Below are 13,711 nucleotides of genomic sequence, written 5' to 3' on the forward strand. Positions count from 1 at the left end.
GTATAAGAACACTACTATAAAAACTCATGAAAGGTTTACACACAAAAATAAACAATCTTTATGAGGGAGGAGAAGGGTGGGAGGAAAACACACTAAATAGACAATAGATAAGTGGTAACTTCAGGGAAGGGTAAGACAGTACACAACTTGTCAGCATAACTTGTCCAAGGCAAGGCCATGTAAGCTCCACAGACACATCCAAACTCTCTGCGGGACCAAATTACAGGGCTCAGGGCTGAGGTCTTAGGGAACATCTAGCTCAACTGGCATAGCATAGTTTATAAAGAAAATGTTTTACATTTTACTTTGGTGAGTAGCGCCTGGGGTCTTAAAAGCTTGTGAGTGGCCATCTAAGACACTCCATTGATCTCACCTCATCTGGAGCAAGGGAGAACAAAGAAAATCAATGACACAAGGGAGAGATTGGTCCAAAGGACTAATGGACCACAGTTACCACAGCCTCCACCATGCTAAGTCCAGCAAAACTAGATGAGGCCTGGCTACCACCACTGACTGCTCTGACAGGGATCACAACAGAAGGTCCCAGACAGAGCTAGAGAAAAAAGCAGAACAAAGTTTAAATCACAAAAAAAAAAAAAAAAATCAGACTTACTGGTCTGACAGAGACTGGAGAAACCCCTAGAGTATGGTACCCGGACACCATTATAGCTCAGTAATGAAGTCACTCCTGAGGTTCTCCCTTCAGCCAAAGATTAGACAGGCCATAAAACAAAATGAGACTAAGTGGGCACACCAGCCCGGGGACAATGATGAGAAGGCAGTAGCGGGTAGCAAAGCTGGTAATGGGGAACCCAAGGTAGAGAAAGGGAAAGTGTTGACATGTCATGGGGTTGGCAGCCAACGTCACAAAACAATATGTGTATTAATTGTTTAATGAGAAACTAGTTTGCTCTGTAAACCTTTATCTAAAGTACAATAAAAAAATTTAAAAAAAGAAAATACAGCATTACCTATTTTACTCAGCAAATACTGAATAACTACTATGTGTTAAGAGCTAGGGATATAAAGATGCAGTTAATAAGTCAGTTCGATTAAACAGGGAGTGCAGGTAGAAACTTCCTAGAGATGGCAGAAAGAAGAATTTTAGTTCCCTCATTAGTGTTTACACTGAAAATCTAGCATTATCTTACATGTTGTGGGAGTTAATCCTTAAATAAATAAATAAATATGATAGGTGTTAAAATAATCTTTAAGACCTTATATTTTGGCGTCTTTATAAAAAAAAAAGTCCCCTCCCCACAATATTCTTATCTTTCCTACAGCTCTGTCTCAGCCTCAATTTCTACCTTTCACTTGGAAGAATATTACAATAGCTTGCTTTTATCTCTGCCTCTAGCTTCTATTGCCAAAAATGAAATGGACGGCAAAAACATTGATATCCTAGGCATTAGTGAGCTGAAATGGACTGGTACTGGCCATTTTGAATCAGACAATCATATGGTCTACTATGCCAGAAGACAACTTGAAGAGGAATGGCATTCCATTCATTGTCAAAAAAGAACATTTCAAGATCTATTCTGAAGCACAACACTGTCAGTGATAGGATAATATTCATATAACTACAAGGAAGACTAGTTAACACAACTATTATTCAAATTTACGTACCAATCGCTAAGGCCAAAGATGAAGAAACTGAAGATTTTTACCAATTTCTGGAGTCTGAAATTGATTGAATATGCAATCAGGATACATTTGATAATTACTGGTGATTGGAATGTGAAAGTTGGAAACAAAGAAGAAAGAAAATATGGTCTTGGTGATAGAAATGATCCTGGAGATAGCATGACAGAATTTTAGAGACCAGTGACTTCTTGATAGCAAATACCTTTTTCCACCAACATAAATGGTGATTATACAAGTGGACCTCATCAGATGGAATTCACAGGAATCAAGTCAACTACATCTGTGGAAAAAGATCATGGAAAAGCTCAATATTATCAGTCTGTACAAGGCTAGGGGCTGACTGTGGAACAGACTATCAATTGCTCATATGCAAGTTCAAGTTGAAACTCATGAAAATTAGAACAAGTCCACAAGAGCCAAAGTACAACCTTGAATATATCCCACCTGAATTTAGAGATCATCTCAAGAATAGATTTGGTGTACCGAACACTAATGACCAGATAAGCTGTGGAATGACATCAAGGACATCATACATGAAGAAAGCAAAAGGTCATCAAAAAGACAGGAAAGAAAGAAAAGATCAAAATGGATGTCAGAAGAGATTCTAAAACTTGCTCTTAAATGTCGAGTAGGTAAAGCAAAAGGAAGAAATGATGAAGTAAAAGAGCTGAACAGAAGATTTCAAAGGGCAGCTTGAGAAGACAAAGTATTATGATGACATGTGTAAAGACCTGGAGATAGAAAACCAAAAGGGAAGAACATGCTTGGCATTTCTCAAGCTGAAAGAACTGAAGAAAAAATTTAAGCCTTGAGTCTCAATACTGAAGGATTCTATGGGGAAAATATTAAATGATGCAGGAAGTATCAGAAGAAGATGGAAGGAATACACAGAGTCACTATACCAAAAAGAATTGGTTGACGTTCAACCCTTTCAGGAGGTAGCATATGATCAGGAACTGATGGTACTGAAGGAAGAAGTTCAAGCTGCATTGAAGACACTGGCGAAAAACAAGGCTCCAGGAATTGATGAAATACCATTTGAGATGTTTCAACAAATGCATGCAGCACTGGAGGTGCGCACTTGTCTATGCCAAGAAATTTGGAAGACAGGTACCTGGCCAACCAACTGGAAGAGATCCATGTGTATGCCTATTCCCAAGAAAGGTGATCCAACTGAATGTGGAAATTATTGAACAATATCATTAACATCACATGCAAGTAAAATTTTACTGAAGATCATTCAAAAGCAGTTGCAGCAGTACATCGACAGGAAACTGCCAGAAATTCAAGTCAGATTCAGAAGAGGACCTGGAACCAGGAATATCACTGCTGATGTCACATGGATCCTGGCTGAAAGCAGAGAATACCAGAAAGATGTTTACCTATGTTTTATTGACTATGCAAAGGCATTTGACTGTGTGGATCGTAACAAATTATGGGTAACACTGCAAAGAATGGGGATTCCAAAACACTTCATTGTGCATCGTGTGTACATTGATCAAGAGGCAGTCATTTGAATAGAACAAGGGTATACTGTGTGGTTTAAAGTCAGGAAAGGTGTGCTCCAGGGTTGTATCCTTTCACCATACTTATTCATTCTGCATGTGGAGAAAATATTCTAAGAAGCTAGACTATATGAAGAAGAATGGGGGCATCAGGATTGGAGGAAGACTCATTAACGACCTGCATTATGCAGATGACACAACCTTGCTTGCTGAAAGTGAAGAGGACTTGAAGCACTTACTGATGAAGATTAAAGACCACAGCCTTCAGTATGGATTACACCTTAACATAAAGAAAACAAAAATCCTCACAACTGGACCAATAAGCAACATCATGATAAATGGAGAAAAGATTAAAGTTGTAAAGGATTTCATTTTACTTGGATCCACAATCAACACCCATGGAATCAGCAGTCAAGAAATCAAAAGATGCACTGCTCTGGGCAAATCTGCTGCAAAAAACCTCTTTGAAGTTTTACAAAGCAAAGATGTCACCTTGAAGACTAAGGTGCACCTGACCCAAGCCATGGTGTTTTCAGTCACCTCATATGCATGCGAAAGCTGGATGATGAATAATGAAGATGGAAGAAGAAATGACACCTCTGAATTGTGGTGTTGGTGAAGAATACTGAATATACCACAGACTGCCAAAAGAATGAACAAATCTGTTTTGAAAGAAGTACAACCAGAATTCTCCTTACAAGCAAGAATGGTGAGACTACATCTCACAAACTTTGGACATGTTATCAGGAGGGATCGGTCCCTGGAGAAGGCCATCGCACTTGGTAAAGTAGAGGGTCAGTGAAACAGAGGAAAAAGAGGAAGACGCTCGACAAGATGGACTGACACCATGGCTGCAACAGTGCAACAACTCTCTAGCATAACAATGATTGCGAGGATGGCGCAGGACCAGGCACTGTTTCGTTCTGTTTTACACAGGGGCACTACGAGTAGGAACTGACTGAATGGCACCGAACAACAACAACAACTCTAGCTTCTAGAAGCCACTTCTCTTTCACTGCTGCCAGAATGGTTCTTCTAAGACACAAATCTGACTGCTAACTCCATACTTAAAGCTCATGCAATGGCTTTCATTGCTCTTAAAGACCCAGATCCTTAAAATAGTCTACAAGGGAAGCTGTGCATTTCCTGTGCTTTCCTCTCCAGCCTTATCTCTTTCTGGTTTTCTACTTATACTCTACAATCTATCCATTTAAGCATTTTTGAGTTCCTCAACCACATTTTTTTTTTTTTTTAAAACCTCTGGGCCTTCACTTATCTGTTCCCACTACTAGCTAGAACTCTTTCTTGAGGTTTCAGCTTAGATGTCACTTCATTCAAAAGCCTTCTTGGACCTCCAACTCCTCCAATTTAGGTTACAGGTCCTGCATTTTATTATCCAATGTTGTATTTCTCTACTAGTCTATAATGTCACAAAACCGCAAACTCTAAAGGGACAATTCCCATCAACTGGTCCAATGACTAGCACTTAGTTGTAACTTGATAGTTAGAATTTAGATGGATGAATGGACAAAGAAAATCCAACAGTTTATCAGTTGACCTACATGCTATGACCTATATATACATTAGCCTTGGTTGTGTTATTCTTGCCTTTACCCTAGTTTTACCCTCCATAGTCAAGGGTTACAATTTAATCGACTCTCTTTTTGAGACAGAATCCCAAAGTGATAAGAGCATAATTTCCTACACAGTTTTACAACAAGGAAGAGAACATTCATAAAGCATGGAAAACACTTTTCTGAAACATTTCAAGTAAAAACAGAAAAATGGGAGAGACACTCTGAAAGTGTTCTTTTTAAGCATCAAATTCTTATCCTCCCGACCAGGGTAAGACTCCGGCATACCAACCACAGCACTTAGTCAGCAATGGGTCAGTTTTTGTACAACAAAACCTGTCACAGGTAGAAAGGGTAGGCTGAGGGGGCAGAGAGGTGGCTGACCATTTATTCCAACAGTCGTGCTCAAGAGCCACATTCCACTGAACTCCCATATTTGTATCAGACCCAGTTTACATTATATGAAGTCAAAGGAGGCTGATGTATAATGCGGAGTAGCAATATATTAATTTATAATAAAAATATAAATATGAAGGAGCTTGGATCTCATGTTCTCATCCTGTTGTAAAACTACATAGGAAGGTAAGCTATGATCTGAAACTGGCTTGTGCAGCCTGAAATCACAGCAAGGAGGAGGTTAAGTGAATTATGATGCTAATGGCCTGGTAAAGAGCCTGGTGGAACAATGGTAAAGCGCTTGGCTGCTAACCGAAAGGTTGGTGATTTGAGCCCACCCAATGGCTCTCTGACAGATTCTTGGTGATCGGCTTCCATGAAGATTATAGCCAAGAAAATCCTATGGGGGTGGTTCTACCCTGTCACATGGGGTTGCTATGAGTCAGAATCGACTCAATGATACCTAACAACAATAATGGCCTGATTAGGATCATGGTCATGCCAACTGGTCCAAAGTCTTATTTTGTTTTTTAAATTTCAAAAGCAAGTCATGCTTCTGTTTCAGTTCTATTTTATGTCACAAAAGAGTAAAAGGTTAAAGAAAAGCATCTGCCATATACCTTGGATTAGTTGCAAGCTTAGTGGTCATAAGCTTGGTAGTTGTCGCCCATCAGAGTTGGGCTTGGCCCTAGGGATTTAGGTGTTATAAAGGATACCACCGGCTTAGCAAAGAAAAAAAGGACAGGTAGCAAACAGCTTGCATGCAAAACCTCCCATACATAGGCAGAGCCACATATGGCTAGAGGGCACAGCTAGGTGATAAGTGATCTGGAATCAAGTAGGAGAGTCACAAGAGTCACTTGTTACTTATTCCCAAGGACATAAAATCATACAGAATCACAGAGGTGGAAGAGAGCTTGAGGATCATCTATTCAACCTCTCACATATAGAAATAACTTGTTCTAAGACACAAAACAAGTTTGTGGTCCAGGTGGGACTAGAACTCAGTTCAGTGCTCTCACATTATACCCCACTTTTTCTTTCTTATTTCATATCAGGATCTCGAAGTCAAAATCCAGGGCTCAAATGATGCTTTGAAGAAGAGAGCCCAAAGGAGAATGGGGAAGAGTACAAGAGACAAAGAAAATCGAACATGTGAAGGCAATATGGCTCAAACTGATGTTGGTTCTGATAGCTGGCCCTACCAAAATATCTCCATGGTCTCTCCCTGTAGACTCAAATATCAACAGATCCATGCCACTTAATTTCTGAGCTTTAGTTTTCTCATAAATGAAATGTATCTGAATATAATTATACCTAGTTCAGAGTTATCAGAAGGGTAAAATGAAGTAATGTTTTCAAAAGAACATTAAACGAGTATTAGTATTTTCTCCTATTTGCTGCAAGAAACAATCTCATCTTATTCTGAATTTTTTTAACATTTGCACACTACCAGAAGTTGGGAAGGAAGGAGGAGATAGTATGACTGAAAGAGAAAGAGGCTCACACACAGAGAACATCTTGTTTTGTGAAAATGAGTTGAGTAACCACATTTTTTCCATAGTATGTCACTTGCTCCTTAGCCAGGACACTGAGATGGCTGGATCTCTGCTGTTCCTGAAAGTTATACTGTAGGACCTACTGAGGGTATGAGATGAGGGAAAAGGGAACTGTTGAAGGAAACAACCTGGCTAGTGGAATGATGACCAAAGAACTTGGTCTGGAAATGCCATCTGGTAGAACGTCTCTCTCTACCTTCTGAGCCTGGTACTTTTGGCCATTTTCTGTTAAAAATCAGTCTCCAGAGAGACACAAAAGAGGAGGGGAAAATAGTAAACTCCTCTGGAAGCTTCAACCACAGAGTGAGTCATATTTCTTATCAGCATAGTGTATAGTCAGGGAGGAATGCATGTCCAGCAATTTCTGGACACAAGGACTCTCAGCTCTTCTGGCTCTGGACAACAGCCTAACTGCTCTAGGAGATCTACCAGTCAAAATAGAGAATTATCTAGGCAAGAAAGTGAGAAAGTCAACCTACTAACTGAATTAAACCTGGAACACCAAAGCATGTCATGTTTTGGTTTCAAGTAAACAAAAATGACTCTACCACCACTGCCAAGGCACCTCTCTCCTTGCTGTTTCCACAGTTGTCATCTCACAGGGCTTGCAGGGATGGCAATGGATTTCCTGTATCAACCACAGGGCACTTGTTTCTTGAAGCACAGAGAGGAGTGCTACTTTTCTGAGCCAAGAAGTGTATCTTGCCCATCCTACCGTAATTTACCTCCACCTGTATGCCACGATCCTAATCTAAGCAACCATCAACTCTTCCTTCTTCCATAGCTACTACTGTACAACCTATTCTCCATAGAACAGCCCAAGTGATTTCAATAATAGCTTTATTGACATATAACTCACATACCATAAACTTCACCCTTTGAAAGTATACAACTCAGTGGTTTTGAGCATCTTCACAGAGTTGTGAAAACATCACTCCTATCTAATTTTAAAGCATCTTTATTGCCTCAAAAAACCCAAAAAACCACACACACAAAAAAATACCCATTAGCAGTCACTCCCCACCCTGCTCAGCCCACCTCCTGGCAGCTGCTAATTTATATACGTCTCTATGTATTTGCCTACTCTAGGCATCTCATATAAATAGAATCATACAACGTATGGTCTTTTGTGACTGGCTTCTTTCACTTAGCATAATGTTTTTAAGGTACATCCATGTTGTAGCTGTATTAGTACTTCATTTTCTTTTATTGTTAAATAATACTTCGTTATACGATATACCACATTTTGCTTATCCATTCATCAGTAAATGGACATTTGGGTTGTTCCCACTTTTTTGGCTATTATGAATGACACTATGATGAACATTCATGCATATGGCTTGTGTGTCTATATGTTTTCAATTCTCTTGGGTATATACCTAGGAGTAGAATTTCTGGGACATGTGGTAACTCTATTTTTAACATTTTGAGTAACTTCCAAGCTGTTTTCCGAAGTGGCTGCAGCATTTTACAATCTCACCAGCAACGTATGAAGGTTCCACTTTCTCCACGTCTTCACCAACACTTGTTATTGTCCATCTTTTGATTATAGCCATACTTATGGGTGTGAAGTAGTATCTCACTATGTTTTGGTTTGGATTTCCCTAGTGACTAATAGGGTTGCTATGAGTCGGAATCCACTCAACTAGAACGGGTTTAGTGACTAATGAGGAGTCTCTGGGTGGTACAAACGTTTAAGTGCTCAACTACAAGCTGAAAGGCTGGCAGTTCAAACCCACAAAGGTGCCTTGGAACACGGGCCTGGCTACCTGCTTCTGAAAAGTAATAACCTTAAAAACTCTATGGAGCAGTTCTACTCTGTACCCATGGGGTTTCCATGAGTTGCAATCAACTTGGCAGCAATTAACAATAACAACAACAATAAACAATAGTGACTAATGATGTTGAGCATCTTTTCATGTGCTTATTGGCCATTGGTATATCTCCTTTGGAAACGCTGGTGGCGTAGTGGTTATGTGCTACGGCTGCTAACCAAAGGGTCTGCAGTTCAAATCCGCCAGGTGCTCCTTGGAAACTATGGGGCAGTTCAACTCTGTCATATAGGAGGGTCGCTATGAGTCGGAATCGACTCGATGGCAACAGGTTTGGTTTTAAATGTCTATTCAAATTTTTTGCCTATTTTTTTTTTATTGTTGAGTTGTAAGCATTCTTTATATATTCTGGATACAGGTCAAAATGACTTTTAAAAGTAAATTAGATCTTGTTACTCCTTTGCTTAGAACCCTCTAATAGTTCCTCAGTATATTTAGAATAAAATTAAAAATTATCACTCTGACTTACAAAGTCCTACATAATTTGTCCACTGCTAACTTTCCCAGTACCATCTTGATATTATTCTCCCCCTCACACACTGCATTCTAGCTACACCAGCCTTCTTTCTGACCTTGAAACATGCTAAGTTCATTCATGACTCAGCACCATTGTATGAGCTGTTACATCTGCCTGTTTGGAATGCTCTTTCTTTGGCTGGCTCCTTCTCATCATTTAGATCTCAATTCAGTTATCACCTTTTCAGATAAATTTTCCTAAAAAGGAATTCTATCTAAAGAAGAAGCTCCTCTTCCACAAAGGGGTACAGGAAGATTTTGGGGGTAATGGATATGTTCATTATCTCGATTGCAATAATGGTTTCATGGATGTATCTATAAAACAAACAACTAACTGTTCAAACTGCATACTATGAATATTTTAAATATGTGCAGTTTATTTTATGTCAATTATACCTCAATAAAGGGTCCCTGGGAGGCGCGAACAGTTAGGCAGTAGACTACCAGCCAACAGGGTGGTGGTCTGAGGCCACCCAGAGGCACCTCTGCAGAAAGTCCCGGTGATCTGCTTCCGAAAGGTCACAGACCTGAAAATCCCAAGGAGCACATTCTCCTCTGACACACACGGGGTTGTCAGGAGTGGGATCCAACTCCATGGCGACTAACGCAGCAAGACCTGCTAAACAAAGAGCTCCGTCGACACCCACACCTCCACTGTCACTATCTGATCATTCTCAATTGTTTTATTTCCTGAGGAAATTATCTTATTTCTATCTAAGGAAATTTTCTCTCTGAAATGATATATTGTTTACCTCTTGATTTAAGTGTTTACTGTCTGTCTTACTCCACTTGGGGACGGGGGCGGTGGTGGTTCCGTGGTAGAATTCTTGCTTCCATGCAGGAGATCTGGGTTCAATTCCAGGCCAAGGCACTTCATGCACTGCTACCACCCATCTGTCAGTGGAGGCTTGTGTGTTGCTACGATGCTAAACAGGTTTCAACGGAGCTTCCAGACCAAGACAGACTAGGAAACCAGGCCTGGCAATCTACTTCTGAAAAGGAGTCAATGAAAACCCTATGGATCACAGTGGTCTGATCTATAACCAATCATGGGGATGGTACAGGACCAGGCAGTGTTTCCTTCTGCTGTGCATGGGGTCCCCATGAGTTGGGGGCAAACTCAATGGCAGCTGACAATAACAACATCCCACTAGAATGCAAGTGCCATGAGGACAGGAACACTGCTCATCTTCTTCACTGTTGTACCCTCAGCCTGGTTTACAACAGGTGCTCAATAAATATTTGGCTAAGTGAATGAATTCAGCAGAGGTTTAGAAAAGAGAACCTCCAACAATATGGTGACTTTCCATTCCCTCAAAGATTCACCAGAACTTATAGACTTAAGGGGATGAAATTATTATTACATTCTTTAAAAAGAACAGTTATCTCAAAATTTATCCTGGGTCATCTCCACCATCATGATCATCAGAACTATCATGTACTGTTCAACTACTCCGTGGCACCATTCCAGTACTTTATATATACTCTCCCATTGGTAGGGATTATTCTTAGCATGGTATTATAATAATGATAATATAGCATGTTATAATAACCACATAATACATATTATGTAGTAATATTAAATATAACAAAGTATATAATAACCATAATAGCAGCAGTAATACAATAAAAACATTTGTTTAGCATTTGCTATTTGCCAGATATTATGTACACATTTTACCCATATAATCTCATTTATTCCTCACAATAACTTTATGAAGTAGGTGGTCTTTTATAGATAAGGACTTTGAAGTTTAGAGAGGTGAATTAACTGCCCAAAGTCACACAGCTGGTAAAAGGCAGAGCTAGAACTCAAACTCTATCTTACTTCAAAGCCCATGCTCTTTCCATTCTTCCATAGTGGTTCTCTAGTATTTTACAACACAGAGTTACTCCAGCTCATACATAAAGCCCATAAGGACTGAGGAAGATGCCTACCCTGAAAGTGACACAATTCAAACTCTTAATGGGTTAGGGACAAAAGTAAGGGATAAGCTAGTTGCCTGAGAATAAGCCGGAATATTTAGAGCAAGGGATTTCTACATTATCCCAAGTTCTATATGTGTGGCTTCGTTTGATACTAAATTCTTACTGTTTCTGATTATCTCTGGTAAGTCTTGGTTTTTACCTAAACTGCTGGCCCCTGCTCCTTTCTGCCTGTTAGTGACGTTAATGGGTAAAGATATGCTAATCATGAAAGACCTAGGTAATCTCCCTTATCATTTGGGCCCTGTTTCGAGGGCCACAGGAGGAGGCCTTTACCTTTTGTGCCTGGCGGCTGTAGGTTGTCTCCAGTCAAAAAACACCAGCCCACAGGGAAGATGTCCCGGGAGTCGAAGCGGCACCAGTAGTCAAAGGCCCCTCGCCACCCGTCGAAAGTGACGAGCACCTCTGAGCCCCGCACCTCCCCAATAGTGGCTGGACAGATGAAATGAGGGTTCTTTCTGTCCACAGCTTCTAGCTTCATTCCCATTTTGAAGAAGTTGTGGGAAGGAGATGGTGGTTCCTAGATGAGAAACAGAAATACACAGACCTAGACACAAAGAGAGAGGCTGTATGCGAGCAGACTGCATTTATTTCATAGGGATGATTAAAAAGTGACTGTGATTTATAATGAAGATTTAGTCTTTCTTTTAAATAAATTTCAAACTATAACAAAGTATTACTTTGTTAATCCTAACATTTTCACTGACATCTTTGCTTTAGACCTTTTTTTATTTTTAAGAAATAAAAGATTACAAATAAAGTTGACTACTTTGCCCTCTTCCTGCATCCAATTTCCCTTCCGCCTACAACAGACATAAACTATTACCCCTGCATGTTTTTATACTTTACTACATATGCACATGAAGCCCTGGTGGTGCAAGGATTAAGTGTTTACCTGCTAACCAAAAGGTCAGCAGTTTGACTCCACCAAGCTGCTCCTTGGAAACCCTGTGGAGCAGTTCTACTCTGTCCTACAGGGTCGTTACGAGTTGGAATTGACTCAACAGTAATGGGTTTGGTTTACATGTGTACATATCCATTTGCATGCTTTTAAATTTTGTATAAATGGTATCATACTATACATATTACTCTAATTTTTTGTTGTTGTTGTTGAGATTATATTTCTCAGATTTACCCATGTTGATGAATTTAGCTCCAGTTTATTTAAACTGCTGAATAGCCTTCTATTATATGTATATAGTACGACTGACTAATTTTCTTTTGATGGACATTTAAGGTTGTTTCCAGTTGTTTACTATTTCAGAAGAGTTTTAATTAATATTCTTAAACTTGTTACTTTATATATATGTGGGAAGGTTTCTCTAGGATATATACCTCACAAGTAGAATTTCTGGGCTATGGGATAGATATAAAGCCTTGGTGGCACAGTGGTTAAAGCACTTGGCTGCTAACTGAAAGGTGGGCAGTTCAAACCTACTAGCTGTTCTGAGGGAGAAAGATGTGGCAGTCTGCTTCTGCAAAGATTTTAGCCTTGGAAGCCTTACGGGGCAGTTCTACTCTGTCCTATAGGGTCGCTATGAGTTAGAATTGACTTGATGGCAGTGAGTTTGGTTTGGTTTTGGTGGTGCAATGGTTAAGTGCTTGGCTGCTAACTGAAAGGTCAGTGGTTCAAACCCACCAGCCGCTCTGCAGGAGAAAGATGTGGCAATCTGCTTCCATAAAAATTACAGCCTTGGAAACTCTATGGGGCATTTGTACTCTGTCCTATAGGGTCACTATGAGTCAGAACCAACCTGATGGCAATGGTTTGGTTTACGATGAGTTTTAGGATAGATATATAAAGAGCCTTGGTGGCACAATGGTTAAGCATTTGGCTGCTTAGGTCGGTGGTTTGAACCTACCAGTGGCTCCCCAGGAAAAAATTCCTGGCAATCTGCTCCCGTAAATATTACAGCCTAGGAAACCCAATTGAGCAGTTCTACTCTGTCCTATAGAGTTGCTATGAGTTGGAATCGACTGGATGGCAGGACAGATATTTACATCTTTCACGTTAATAAAATACTGTTAAATTGTCTTCCAAAGTGAAGGTAACATTGCATACTCTCACCAGCAAGGTAGAGAATTCCTGGGTGCCTATTCCTAACAAATCAAGTTTCCAAATACATGCTGTACTCACTATTCTGTTCCTTTGGTTTTACTATGTAAACTTGTATCAACAACATAGTCTTAACAAGTGGACATCTGGCAGGAAAAGTCTCCCTACTTTGTCATTCTTCAATGTTTTTTTGGCTATTCTTTATCCTTGATATTTCACACGAATTTTAAAATCGGCTTTTCAAATTCTACCAAAAAGCCCTCTTAGGATTTTGACTGGAATTGCAATACATTTCTAGGTTAATTTAGGAAGAAATAACCTTTGTATGATATTGAGCCTTTCCATATAAGAACATGATAGTCTTTTTCGTTTGTTAAGTCTTCTTCAATGTAGATTTCTTCTTTAATATAGATTTTTAAAATTCCTCTACAAATATTTCATGCTTCTTATTAACATTTTTTCTACATATATTATAATTTTATTGCTATCATAAAGTATCTTTCAAAATCTTTGTTTTCAAACCATAGGTTGTAGTTAAATAGGAATTGACTCGACAGCACTGGGTACTGGGTTAATTGATTTTTTTAAATAATTTTTATTGTGCTTTAAGTGAAAGTTTACAAATCAAGTCAGTCTCTCACAC

The 13,711-nt window shown here is 39.5% G+C and overlaps 1 protein-coding gene across 10 annotated transcripts in view; it reads right to left on the bottom strand.

The window, feature by feature from the left end:
- The window catches only part of SCMH1 (Scm polycomb group protein homolog 1), a 199,966-nt gene that overhangs the window by 65,161 nt on the left and 121,094 nt on the right, over positions 1 to 13,711 (bottom strand). For all 10 annotated transcript variants that reach the window (XM_064281805.1, XM_064281804.1, XM_064281803.1 and 7 more), the window contains one exon: positions 11,289 to 11,532. In XM_064281805.1, coding sequence (XP_064137875.1) covers positions 11,289 to 11,532 — 244 coding nt within the window. The remainder of the gene's footprint in view (positions 1 to 11,288; positions 11,533 to 13,711) is intronic.

Source organism: Loxodonta africana, chromosome 3 (assembly GCF_030014295.1).
Source record: "Loxodonta africana isolate mLoxAfr1 chromosome 3, mLoxAfr1.hap2, whole genome shotgun sequence".
NCBI lineage: Eukaryota > Metazoa > Chordata > Mammalia > Proboscidea > Elephantidae > Loxodonta > Loxodonta africana.